General features: G+C 45.4%; 1 protein-coding gene across 2 annotated transcripts in view; it reads right to left on the bottom strand.

Moving 5' to 3' along the window:
- The window catches only part of DMRT1 (doublesex and mab-3 related transcription factor 1), a gene marked incomplete at both ends in the record, with an annotated part of 101527 nt that extends 89923 nt beyond the window's left edge, over positions 1–11604 (bottom strand). The window contains 2 exons of one of the 2 annotated variants that reach the window (XM_079790324.1): positions 7478–7694; positions 11263–11604. In XM_079790324.1, the coding sequence (XP_079646450.1) occupies positions 7478–7694; positions 11263–11604 (559 nt within the window). The remainder of the gene's footprint in view (positions 1–7477; positions 7695–11262) is intronic. The other variant, XM_079790325.1, reaches the window with a different exon arrangement.
- Positions 11605–14075: the final 2471 nt, after the last annotated feature.

Here is a 14075-nt window from a genome sequence, read left to right as displayed (position 1 = left end):
TCTATATTTGACATGTAAGCAAAGACTGCCCTTCAAATAAATAAAACTGAGACACTATTTAAAACAACAGGCTATCAAAATGATCAGTACCATTAATGATAAGTGTTTTCTTTCATTCAAGCCTCCAACTGTTGCTTCAGTTTAAGGAGTTTTGTTTTGTTAGACATCCTGGAAATTTGACTCTGAAAGTAAAACTGGAGAATGCTTTTTTCTAAAGGCATTTTTAAGCCAAACATCTACATTTTCTATTCTATCTGAAACTTAGAGCTCTGTCTAAAATCAAGTGGAGCTCACTTGTATAAGGGAACAGAATCCTTCAAAAATAAACTCTCAAACCAATTTGGGTAAAATGTTTTGCTTGTTCACTTGAAAAGCTTCTTTCTGTACAATACTGGGAAACTGCAAAGATAAAAACTAAAATATATTTTAATAACTCCAAAGAGGATTTTGAGGGCAGTCAAATTACTCTGTGTGATACCATAATGGTGGCGATATATGTCATCATAAACTTGTCCAAACCCATAGCACAAGAGGGAACCCTAAGGTCAACTATGGACTGGGGGTGATTATGATGCGTCAATGTAGGTCAATTACAACAAATGCACCACTCTAAAGGGAGTGCTGACAATAGGGGAGGCAGTGCATTTGGGGGCAGGGGATACATGGGAAATCTCTGTACCTTTCTCTCAATTTTGCTGTGAACCTATAACTGCTCTAAAGAATAGTTTATTTTTGAAACAGACTCATAGACAGAGAATAGACTGATGTATGTCAGAGAGGAAGAGGGTTGTAGGGCTGAGTGCAAAAGATGAAGGGTTTACGAAAAAAAAAATACCGCATAGACACAGACAACAGTATGGTGATTACCAGAGGGGAAGGGGTGGGGGGCGAAGAATATAATATACAGTTGATGTGTTATAGAATTGTACACCTCAAACCTGTATAATTTCATTATTAACCAATGTCACTCCAATTAATTCAATTAAAAATTTTTATTTATTTATTTAAAAACTCAGTATCTCTAATTGTTAATTCATCAGCCACATTTCTTACTGGTAAAAAGTGCATGGGAATATTACTCCATTTTCAAACTGCCACATTTCATCTTTGTAAAGCATTTAAGCACTTAGAAGACACACAATGGAAAGTGTTCCCTTCCTTGTGTGCCTGCTCACCCCCCCAACCCCGCCTTTATTCAGAAGTGGAATTACTGCTAAATAAGAGAAATGAAGGAGGGGGCCCCACCATTATCAGACACAGAGCTGACTGGCCCTTCCAATAGGAGAAAGGTGATAGCCAGAGGCCACAAGAGACTGGGCTGCCCAGGGAAGGTTCAAGACGGTAGGAGGTGGTTTGATGTGGGGGAGTGTGAATGTGAGTGTGTGGAAGTCCAGGGTGCTCCAGAAGGGAGGGCCCCAGGGGAGATAACATTCAGGTCCTTACTCACAAAGGATACATATGCAGAACCAAATGATCTACAATGCAACCCTTCATCTGACAGCTCTGCACAGAAAAGCAGTGGCAAAGCACTAGGCAGACGTTAGTGTAAGGCAGCAGGGTAAAACAGCAATCTACTGACTGCACAGGAAGTTGAAGGAAAAGTAGAATATAAAATAAAACCAAGAGGAGCCCAGAGAGGAAGAATGCCTAAGCTATTTTTTAAAGTTCATAACTTTTGAAGTATATTCATTGATGCTAAAATTTAAAAAGTAAAACCACAGAGATAATGCTGAAGTTACTATTAATTCATACTTCTTTATAAGCCAAAATGATCACCTTTTTTTCGGAGTGTCCCAAAAATGTCTGGGAAGAAATTATTTGCTAATCAATAGTGCATCTGCTAACATCTAATCCTGCTAGTATAAGAAACAGCAACGAACAGGCTAATTTCTTCAAAAGGCTATTCTTCCACAGTAATACTCACAATCATAGGTGAAAATAACAACAAAAATCTTTGGCTGAGGATTGTAGAGACTTTTTAATAAGGTACTCGGTCAGTTCTCCAATAAAAGAAACAGCTTGGTAAATCCAATTGTCTCCAGTGTCCTTAGAATTCAGCCAATAATCTCTGCAATAATTCTTGAGTGTTTCTCACTCTCACTTTTGGCACTTTCAGAAGCCAAAAGGACATAACTAAGAAAGTTCAAGGGCATGAAAATCTATTGCATTTCACTAAGCTACTGCCCTGTAAACACTAAACCTAAGGTATTAGAAAGAGGTAAGCAACTTGCCCCCAGATGAGCTAGGTTGGTAGGTTCTACTATTCCATAACAACTCCTCCCACTGTCACTAATCACTTCAAATCCTAGCCTTCCACATCTATAAATGGAATACTAGGCCATTAAGACATTCCAAACTGCTTTAAATGAAAAAAAAAATTACACACAGGTGGGAACATACACCCCCATTATGTTAAATGTATACATATAATATCCATATATGAAAATGACCATTAGACACATAAGCTTGTACATGCAGTGTGTAATTCTGAAATGACAAACGTAAGAGGCGTTCAGGTTGGAAATGGAAGAACAATTATCTTTCGCTGGATATGTTTTTTTACTCTAGAAATTAATACTATTTACCTGCAGAAAGTTAAGCATTATTTTAAATAAATCCTCATCTCTGGAAATTTAATGTGAGCTACGTATTTGTTAGCAGCAAGCTATCTAAGAAGTCAGGCCCCATGTGCTGCATAAAACCTAGACACCCTCCAGTCAGTCTCTTTGGTTCTTTCTCACTTCATCACCCCTTCCTTCCTTTCTCCCTCTTTGTATTATTGGCATTTCTGTTTTTCTCTTGCTCATATCCCAGCCCAGTCCCAACCCAGGAGCTTTAATGGAAATCCAGTGAGCGATGACAATGTATCTGCGGCTCCTGCCCCACCCAGGGAGATGAATTGGCAAGGAAAAAGGCCATCATCTTTGGCAGGGATGCCTCCCCACCCACACCTGAGCACATGAGCACAATACACTGTTGGCTTCCACATTCCCCTCCCTTTGAGTGTTTATTCAAGACTCCAGAAGGACTCCAAGGTCTATCAGGTCCAGAGGCAAAGAAGGAAATCTGGTCACATCCTCCTTGACCCTGAACCTTCTATCCTGCTTTTCTACTTCTATTTGTAATTTTCCCCAATGCTACTCTGAAATTGGGAGAACGTCTTTGTCATTCTGAACTCCATCTAGCCTGAAATCCTTCTCTAAAGCTCCACTATCGTGGGGTACACAATCAAACTCTGGCATCCCTTCCTCCAAGGTGGAATACAGGACAGCAGCTAGACCAAGTTCACCTGTGATGACTTACAAAATGCCCGGCATTGACATTTACCCATCACTTTCCCTGTATTTCACCCCATGAAGACCAGTGGCTGCAGTCTTCTATGTTACCGGAGAACGGCAGAGACTTTTGCCCCTAACATGGTTCTTATTGCCCATTAGCACTAAATCCCTTCTGAGGATTAAACCATGCCTCTAATCACAATTGCCCTTTTTCCAAAGAAACATGGCTACTGTTCCCACAGCCTTTCTTCACAGGCAGCAAAATGGAAAACCCATGGGCTTTGGAACTGGACGGGCATGGGCTTCAGTTTCCTTACCATTCGTTTACTTATCTGTAAACGGGAATAATTCCTGCCTCCTAAGATGTCTGTGAACATCCACTCCTCTTTACTCCTCTGGCACACCCAGTTTCCATTTCAGCCCTCCAGCTAAATCCACATCAGCCCTGACCAGGTACGTATTATTTGGTAATTAACTTTAGACACAGCTTAAAATACCAAAGTGTAAAGATCATGCTTCTGATAGATATACTCTTTCCTTCCTCTCTCCGGAAAGTTCGGAAACTGTTGTAAGTATATGAGAAACCAAGCCAAAAATAAATTTAAATAAATAATAAATAAATAAATAAATAAATAGGAAATACCATTTCCTTTGTTAGCTATAAAACCTATAGCCCCAGTAACACACATAGTGACAAACACACAGACACAGCAATCTGCAATGTAGAAATTATGGTTCCACCACTCACCTGCTTACTTTCTCCTTCTTTTTAATGGTCAAGATTCAGAGAGTCTTCGAAACCTTCAAAGACCTCCTTCCCCGTTTTGTGAAGAGGAAACAAAAGGCCCAGAGAGCTTACGTGGCGTGTTCAAAGTTACACAGCTAGTTAATGACGGGCAGCTGAGCAACTTAGGCCAGCGGTTAAGCGCAGCAAACTGAGTAACTCGTGAAAATATTAGGGAAGAGATACCACACTGCAGGGCTCTAATTCCTGGAATTACACCACAGGCTCTATATCAGTGGTTCCCAACATGGGGCACATGCCCGACAGACGGGCAATTTGATTTTTAAGGGGAGCAATTCAAGAATGAGTTATTAACAGTGAATTTTTTGCATTTCTTATGGTTCCAGGGGCCTCATATACAGTATATAAGTATGTATTGTGACATATTTAAGCATTTCACTTCTTTATTATATGTTTTAAAACTATTTGCTATTTTTCATACCATTTCATATTATTTTGTAAAACAATTTCTTAGTGATTTCTTCCTCAGCACTTCAACTGCCCTTTCATTCTTTTATTTTTCTCTTTCATTGATGCCATGTTCTTTGGAAGCTTGTTTAGACCAAGTTAATGGCCTTTTAGGCTTCCTCCACGTGAATAGTTCCCTTTTTGAATAATAAGAATTATATGCCACAGGAGGTATTATCAGGATTTTAGAGGTGCTTAGGTGGGGCATGGCCAAAAAATGTTTGGGAATCGCTGCTCTATATACATGCTGTGAATCTCAGCATATCTATACTAATAAAAGAGAAACATGCAAATTGACCATACCTCCATGATGCCCACCAGCCAATCAGGAGTGGTATGCAAATTAACCCAACAAAGATGGCGGGTTAATTTGCATACACAGGCACAGAGCGAAGACTGGAGATTGAAAACTGAAAGACGACTGAAGACTGAAGAGGCTTGTCTTCTCCGCTGCGGCCGGAGCAAAGGCCTGGGTCCTGGGTGCTGGAGGAAAACCAGTGCCGGCAGCCAGGGAAAGGAAGGCCTATTGCACAAATCTTCGTGCAACGGGCCTCTAGTGTATTAAATATAATAATACATGTATTTGTTGTCAACAGGATTTCACAGATCTTCGGTGGATTTTCTTAGAACCAAAATGAGCTACACCAGCCAGGGCGCCATCTTAACCATTTTTAAGTGCACGGTTCAACAGTACCTATATATATAAAATGCTAAGTGACCGTCTGACCATCCGACCAGCCGGTAGGTATAATACGCACTGACCACCAGGGGGCAGACACTGAATGCAGGAGCTGCCGAGCTGCGGTATCTAGGCAGCAGCGGTTCTTGGGTGATGCACCCTGGAACCAGAGAGGAGGGAGCCCGATTCCGGGGTGCATCACACAACAACTGCCCTCTCACAATCCGGGACCCCTTGGGGGATGTTGGAGAGCCGGTTTTAGCCCAATCCCCACAGGCCAGGCTGAGGGACCCCATCTGCCAGAGGGACACCTCTCACTCCACAGACGCCCCTTGAGCCACGGTGCCACCCCAGGTGTGGCTGGCCAGGGAGGGACCACGGGAGGTTGGCTCCAGGGCAGGTCTGGCGCGTCTAGCCCAGTCCCGCCCCGCTGGCCACCTTCTAATTAATTTCCTTTCAATGTGCACGAATCCGTGCACCGGGGCACTGAATATATTTAGAATGTGCAACCATTACTACCATCCATCTCCATAGTTCTTTTCATCTTTGTGAAACTGAACAGTGATTTTCAACAGGTGTGCCACAAGAATTTTAAAAACATTCAACACCTGACTATTTAGTTAGGGGCACTGACCTCTTTTTCCTTATATTGTCAAAATTTAAAAATGATAACAGCCAACATGATAGCTGTCCAGTGTGAATGAATCAAAATTATACCTATTTTTTGGTCAGATCAGCAAAAAATATATTTTTTGGTGCTGCAGAATTTTAGTAATTAGTCTGTGTCCCAAGAGATGAAAAAGGTTGAAAATCATTGTTCTATACCCATTAAACACTAACTCTCCATTCTCCTCTCTCCTGACAATTACCATTCGACTTTCTGTCTGTATGATTTTGACTACCCTAAGTATTTAAGTGGAATCATACAGTATTTGTAGTTTTGTTACTGGTTTATTTCACTTAGTAAAATATCCTCAATTTTGTAGCATGTGTCAGAATTTCCTTTTCAAGGCTGAATAATTTGCTTATCGGTTCATCTGTTGATTGTCAGAACTTCCTTTTCAAGGCTGAATAATTTGCTTATCGGTTCATCTTTTGATGAACACGGGTAGCTTCCACATTTTAGCTATTATTAATAATGCTGCTGTGAACATGGGTATGCAAATATCTCTTCAAGACCCTCCTTACAATTCTTCTGGGGATATAACCAGAAGAGGAATTACTGGATCATAGGGTAATTCTATTTTCAATTTTTAAGGAACCTTCATACTGTTTTCCATTATCAGATGAACCATTTTATTGTCCTACCAACAAAGCACAAAGTTTTCCATTTATTCATATTCTCACGAGTGTTGTTATTTTGTGTGGGGGTTTTTATAGTAACCATCTTAATGTGTTGGTATCTTATTGTAAGGTGGAATCTCATTGTAATTTTGATTTGTTTTCCATAATGATCAGTGATGTTTAGCAGCTTTTCACGTGTTTACTGGCCATAGGTTTATCTTCTTTGGGTGAATGTTTTAATTTTATTTCATTGTTATTAATCTTACATAGCCATGTGTGGCTCGGGGCTTCCCTATTGGACAGTGCAGCTCTAGACCATCTGGAGACCCAGTGCAATAAGGACAGTGAGCTCTGGAGGCAGATGGACCAAGTCAGATGCTCTCTAGCTCTGCAGATTTATTTAACCAATCACTTAAACTTCCTATACCTCAGTTTTCACGTGTGTAAAATGGGACTAAATCCCTCCTACTTCTGAGAATGACATGAAGTCAACAAACATACATGTAGCCCCTCGTACAGTCTTAGAGAGAATTTCAGCCAGTGAGACACGCCTTCCCTCACATCCCAGTGCTCACTGAAACTTGATGCAAATGGATTGCAGTCATTTGCCAGAGAAATGGACTTTTAGTTCTAGAAAACAAGGATCTTTAGCTGTCACCAAAAGGACTAAAAAAATGGAAGGGTGGGCTGTGATGAAATCTGGAAAATCTCGCTCCTCTGACATTCCTTGCAGATTCAGTCTTGGCTAATAACCAACAGAAAAGTAAAGCTGTTGAACTTCCAGCTCTAGAATACATGGCCCTCTCCTTGGTGAAGCTGCCAAAAACACCTGCCGAGGAAGAATCCTTTCAGAAAACCCTTTTCCTTTAAGAAAACCCTCTAAGACGATACGTGACTCGGGACGGTCCTGAGGCTGTTTTGGGGGCCTTGGCCCTTCTTCCCTCATGCTCAGCCACACTGTGAAGCCCGGGTCCCCCAGGTTACCTGCAACTGCACTGGTGGGCGCGCCCACCGGAGGCGGCGGCGGCGGCAGTGGTGGGGGCGGCGGCGGCGGCTGCGAGGAGCTGCTGCTCTCGGTCATCAGGCACGAGTTGCTGCCGTTGTTCTCTCTCTTGACGAGCAGCTCGGCCGCCGTGGGCAGCGGGATGGGGTGGCTGATCCCCAGTTCCTCCTCTTGGGCCTGCTGCCTTCTCAGGGCCACCTGAAAGCACAGGGCAGCGGGTCACCCTAAGCATCACTCGCGCAGCTTTGAGAAACCACACTGAAGCCCCGCCCACCCCAGACGGCAGGACCCAGCAGCTCCGGGTGAGGTCTGAACACCTCTCAGTGCCAGGTCACCGTGATGTGCAGCCAAAGCTGAGAAGTGGTTGAGAGCCAGTGTCTGGCCCACAGTAGGCGCTCAGAAAAAAATGTTCAGTAAATAAATTAGCATGTAAAGAAGGAAATAAGGTTGGGTAGGGAGAATCCGGAAAAATGGTAATCAGCCAAGCAGAGGTGTTCAATCTGGGAAGTCAGCACTCAACATCAGAAAGGCAGGAAAATGGGATCTCCTTCGTTCCACAAACCTGTAAAAGGCCACCGTGCTGGGAACAGCGATCAGCCAGATACAGTAAGATTAGGTTAGATCCCAAGGTACTCACTGTTTTAAAGGAGAAACAAACCCTGGCTGGACGGGTGGCTGTGGGTTGGAGCATCATGCTGTGCACCAAAAGGTTGCATGTTCAACTCCCAGTCCGGGCACACACCTAGCTTCCAGCTGGCACCCGGGCCTGGGCGTGTATAGGAGGCAAACATGCGACTCAAGACAGAATGCAGACTGTGGCACACACCACAGGCGAGGTACATACATTCAGAGCCAGGCATGGCCTCCAGTGTCAGAATCAGCCAGAGGTGGTATTGGAACAGAGCCTGGAATATTAGATTGAGTAGGACTTGGACAGGCAAGGATGAAGGGGCAGAGCCAGGGAAGCAGGTGGGCAGGAAAGTCAGGCTGCTTGGGACACCCTTCAGAGCCTGGGGTGGAGGGGAGGGAGCATTTGGAGAAGTAACGGGGAAGAGGGGGAAAGGGCTGGAAGCTGGTGTGGAAGCCCCTGGAGAAGAGAGAGGCTGGAGGTGGAGAGAAAGCGAGAGGACAAGTGGATGGATATTCCAGGCAGAAAAGGAGGAGATGGAAGGAGGAGATAGAAGGGACCTAACATACGTCCCGGCACTCCTGCCCGGCCAGTGTGGATCAGTGGTTGAGCGTCCACCCAGGAACCAGGAGGTTGCTAGGTGGACTCCCAGTCAGGGCACATGCCCAGAAATTTCTCGGGCTCCCTCCCCAGTGGGGGGTGTGCAGGAGGCAGCCAACCAAAGATTCTCTCTCATCATTGATGTTTCTCTCTCCCTCTCCCTTCCTCTCTGAAATCAATAAAAATATATTTTAAAGAAAGAAACTCCTCATAGCCCCTCTTCAATTTATCTCCTTTTAAATAACATTGTTAAAGGTTGAAAACAGAGGTGTGAAGAAAATAAATTGTATGTAACAAAAAAGGGAGACTTTCTGTTGAAATCGACTCTTGGTGAAAGGACCTGTACCTCAGAGTCCCAAAAACAAGCCAAAGTTGAAATCAAAATGGTAAACTGGTTTGCTTTGAATTTTTTTTAAAATGGTAAACTGGAAGTACAACTACAATTTATATATTGTTTTAGGGAAATTGTAGTCCAAATTCAGAAAGCTGATTAATTTGGAAGTAATTTTACTCATTATAAGAGGAGTTTTCAACTTACAAAAGAATCCTTAAATAATTATGCTTAAATCTTGGACTTTCTATTATTAACCATGAAATTTTAAAACAGAATATTAAGGACCTGATCAGAAATAATAAAAATACCCACAGACCTGTGCAGTATGCCAATGCCTATACCTTGATTTACACAAATCCCATTCGTGCACAAAACATACAAATACTCCATAAACTAAAGACACTTTTACAAAGACCTCCCAAGGGTTCTTAGGAAATGTTATTTAAACAGGGAAGGTGAGGCAACTGATTTAAAACACACACACACACACACACACACACACACACGCACGCAATTATTTCAGAGTCCTATCTATGATCAATTTCAAACTATTTTAGAACTAAAAAAAAAAAAAAGGCTCTTACATGGTTTTTGTTTTGAAAGGTTTCAGAAACAACACCAGCCTTCTGATGTGGAAAACACCGGAAGTTTCACATTTTCATAAAAGTAATCCTGAGTTGCCTTTGCTTTTAACATAACAAACAGCCTTCTCCCAAGTTAGTGCCCCTACAATAAAGCTTGTTCAAAATGAATATTTTTATTGTATTTTGAGGAAAATTCCCCTCCCAAGCATACTCTCCACACTATTTAAGCCAACGACTAAATGTTCAGAATGTTTTTCTACCTACAAATACAATCTACATGCTCCTAAGGTGTGTGTGTGTGTTTTCAGTGAGCTCCTTGTGATGCATTTGAATGCTACACTCAGCTTACTCTTTTCATCCATGCAGGTTAAGCTAAAAATCTAGAAAGAAACCAAGAAAAAAACAACCTACACTTCCATGACTGCACTCAGAATCTATGAAGCCAAAATAAATCTCGTTTAAAACCCGCCACCCCCCCATTTTTTTTAAAAAAAGGATGTACGTAGAAGTATAATCTTCAAACATTGGTGCAGTCCTATTCAACGCGCTCAACTAAAACCTTTTCAACGGAGGACCTTCCTCCCCCAAAGTAGCACATCGTTGGTAAAAATATCTTGGGTATCTTTTCTTTTAAAATAACCTATCTTAAAAGATAAAACATTTTTAGCGGGGAAGAAGAAGTTTTTACTCTCTTCTAAAAAATCCTCTTAGGATGCCCAAGACTTTATTTCCGTTTCGATGTTAAATTACCGCCCTGCTTTTGCCGTCTTAAAAGAAAATGAGCCACGAAAGACGAGCAAAACGTCTAACGCTAGCGTTCCCTCCGCCGCGCATCTTTTTAGAGAAATTCTTAAATTGTTTGAAAATGGCACACAAAGCAATTCGCCGTTTGGGTAAGTCGGGTCGGGGCAGCGCCAGTGAACCCGCCGGTGACGGTGCGGCGGCGCCCAAAATGGCTGAGCGCCGCCGGCCACGCGGGGCGAAGCCGAAAGGGCGCCAAGAGCGCAGGAGGGCTACGCCGGCGGCGTCCGTTACGGAGAAGTTTCCAGAAAAAGAGCTGCCCGACGGGAAATCCCGATCTGCGGGCAGCTCTCGGTTTCGCCCAGACGGGTAGCCCGGGCCGGCACCCTCCGAATTTAAGCGCAACTCTCCGCTGGAGGGCGGAATGAGGGATCCCCGGGAACCCCCAAAGCGCCGATCCTGCAACTCTGCTGGGGGCGGGGACGGAGGTCCCGGGGACCTTTCCCTGCAGGGCGAACCCCCCGCAATTCTCTGCTGGAGGGCTGGGTCAGGGATCCCGGGGACTCACGAGCGAACCCAACTTTGCTATAAAAGCGGGATCGGAGATTCTGGGGACTCCCCGAGGGGCGAACCCCGCAATTATCTGCTGGAGGGCTGGGCCAGGGATCGCGGGGTGCCCAAGCCGAGTGAACTCCGGCAGCTCCCCGCTCCGCCAGCGCGATCGGAGACGCGTCCCTCCGCGCGGGGCGTCGGCGCGCGGCTGGGAGCCCGGGCGGAGCACGCCGCAGCCGCCGCCTCCCTCCCGCACCCGGACCCCGCGTGGCTCTTTATCCAAAAAAGTGTGGGGCTCAGCCCCGGTCCCTGGGCGCCCGCACTCACCTGCGCGGCCATCACGCGCTGCCTCTCGGCGATCAGGTTGCACTTCTTGCACTGGCAGTCCCGCCACATGCAGAAGCGCTTGTGGCCCTTGAGCGGCGACGCGTAGCCGTGGTTCCTGCATCGCGCGCACTTGGGCAGCCGCGGAGACTTTTTGCTCCCGGCACCCGTGCCGGACGCCCCCGAGCCGCCGCCGCCGCCGCCGCTGCCTCCGGCGCCTGAGGTTCCCAGCAGCGCCCCGGCCACTTTGCCGAAGCCCCCGGCCTTGCCCTGCGGCGGTGCCCCGGGGGCGTGCGGGGGCTCCGATGGTGCCGAGGGCTTGCTGAATGCGTCGTCGTTGGGCATGGTGCTCCAAAAAGAAGCGCAAGGAGTCTCAGGGCGCCTCTCCGGCCCGAAGACCGCTACAAGGGAAGCGCCCAGCCGACGGCTAGGCTCCCGAGAGCGCGCAGGAGGCGTGTGCACTGCAGCGGGAGGTGCAGCGAGAGGAGCGCAGTCTGTACTCGCAATGCCCAGAGTAGTGGGGGGTTGCGCCCTTTTATATTTTCTTTTGGCGCGCGCGGCGCAGAACTTTTGGATACTTTTAAGAATGTTCCCCGGACTGTCTGGGCGGGAGAGGGCGCGGCCACGCCCCCCGCCCCCCAAGTCTGAGAGCTGTGCTCCTGCTGCTAGTGAGCTTGCACAGTCTGCAAACACCAAAGGGCTGCTGCACGGAGGAGCTGGGCTCCCCAGGTTGGGAACAAAGTTGTGTATCCTAGTCGTGCAAGCTGCGTGGAGGAGGTGCAGACCACTCCGTGGGGTCTTGTCGTTCCCTTCCCCCAAAGACACCATTCTGCAAGCTCCGTGGGGCAGGCTTTGGCAGAAGCCAACTGGGAAAGTGGTTTCTTTCTCCCTTAAGATAATTTAGTATGAGGTTGGAAAAAAGAAGACTCTGCACTTAAACCCGCAAATAAGACCCTTAGTGTGTGGGGTTCAAGCGCACCAAAAATCGGGGCTTTCTCTTCTCCAGCTCCCCTTTCCTGTGCTTGTGTTCGTTTGCTCACAAAATTTCTACCTGCTGGCATAACTTTCAAATCTATAGTTCCAGCCTGTGTAGCTTCCCTCACTAAGGTGCATATAGCTTCTTGCTTTTGAGACAGCTTCACTTAGGATCTGCAAAACTCAGCCTTTAAAAAAACCTCATGCAGACATTTATCAAAATTCATTCCACACTTAAGATTTGTGCATTTTGCTGTACGTATACTATAATCATATCTCCAAAAAACGCTCAATCATCTTACAGCCTTCGCCCCACCCCCACCCCAACGCCACCCCACCCCCACCCATGTTTGTATCTTTCCTTGTACTTGCACAGCCATCCGTCCCTAAAAGCCTGGTGATCATTTCTTCCTACACACCAGAAAAAGAGCTGCCCTTATCACACGCTAGCTTTCCTCACGTCTGATTCTCTGCGGTAGCTTCCAGTATATTCCATGCACACAGCAGCTGCCCTCCCTACCCCCTGCAGTGACTCCGTATTGTTTTCCATGTGAAAAAAAACACACTAAAGTTAAAGACCTAAGGTTACTACTTAAAGGACCCAGAATGATCTCCCTCTGCATTTCTCAGCCTCATATAGTTACCCACCAGTTTGGAGGCGCTCTTTGTTGGCCCTTACCTACCTCTCGGCCCAGGCCACTTCCCTGACTTTGCAATGGCCATTGTGCAGCCTGGGGGGTGCCCTTATATCACCCCCCATGCTCTTTGCTTTTCCCCAGTGTCAGTACTCAGGTTCCAAATTCTGGGCCCCAACCTTAGGGGGACTAGGTCTACAAAGGACCCTGGCCGTTCCACTTGGGCTTCTCATCAAAATGGTTGTGTGGTGACCCTCTCTTTCAGCAGGGGTGGGGGTGGGGCGAAGGCTGTAAGATGATTGAGCGTGTTTTGGAGATATGATTATAGTATACGTACAGCAAAATGCACAAATCTTAAGTGTGGAATGAATTTTGATAAATGTCTGCATGAGGTTTTTTTAAAGGCTGAGTTTTGCAGATCCTAAGTGAAGCTGTCTCAAAAGCAAGAAGCTATATGCGCCTTAGTGAGGGAAGCAGCACAGGCTGGAACTATAGATTTGAAAGTTATGCCAGCATTTTCAGACTGAGCTCTGAAATCCTCTAACCTGCCTTTCCCATTCTTATTCTGAGGTCCCTCTTAAAGGCTCTTTTGCTCACTGGATTTTCTCCATTACTGTTCTCTGTCTGAAATTTAGTTCCTAAAGGAGGGTCTAGCTTTACACAATACCTCATATCCTCCCCATTGAGCCAGTGAAACTCCTCTCTGGATAGAGGCCAGGGGGCGACCATTCATCTCATTCTGGACCCTGTTAAGTGATAACCACTATTTTGTTCAGTAATATCCCTACGTCTTCCATTAAAACCAACGTGCCAATTGCTGTTATCTACGATTTACTTTTCTTTTTCTATATTTACATTTTAATACATTAGCTAGAGCTGAATCATTCCCAAAGCTCAGTCAGTTTTAGAGAGTGAAGTAAATGCTGGACACAGTGGCTGTCAAATCTCAATTACAGGGGAACCATATTTCTTATGAGCATCACATCCCTGGAATCTGTGATGGAGGAATTTACTAATAAGCCTACAGAAAATTTAGGACCCGGAATCTATGTGACCAAGGTATTAAAACATAAGATATTGTGATACAGTTAATGACCTAATAAAGTTTTTATTCACAAACCACAGAGGAGGTACCAGACACGAGATGATCCAAAATGGAATTAGGAACGCCCCAAGGATGAACAGTGTGGTCCTGGATATTTGGAG

The sequence above is a fragment of the Cnephaeus nilssonii genome, assembly GCF_951640355.1.
Source record: "Cnephaeus nilssonii genome assembly, chromosome: 14".
Lineage (NCBI taxonomy): Eukaryota > Metazoa > Chordata > Mammalia > Chiroptera > Vespertilionidae > Cnephaeus > Cnephaeus nilssonii.
This window is presented reverse-complemented; position numbering and strand designations above follow the sequence as displayed.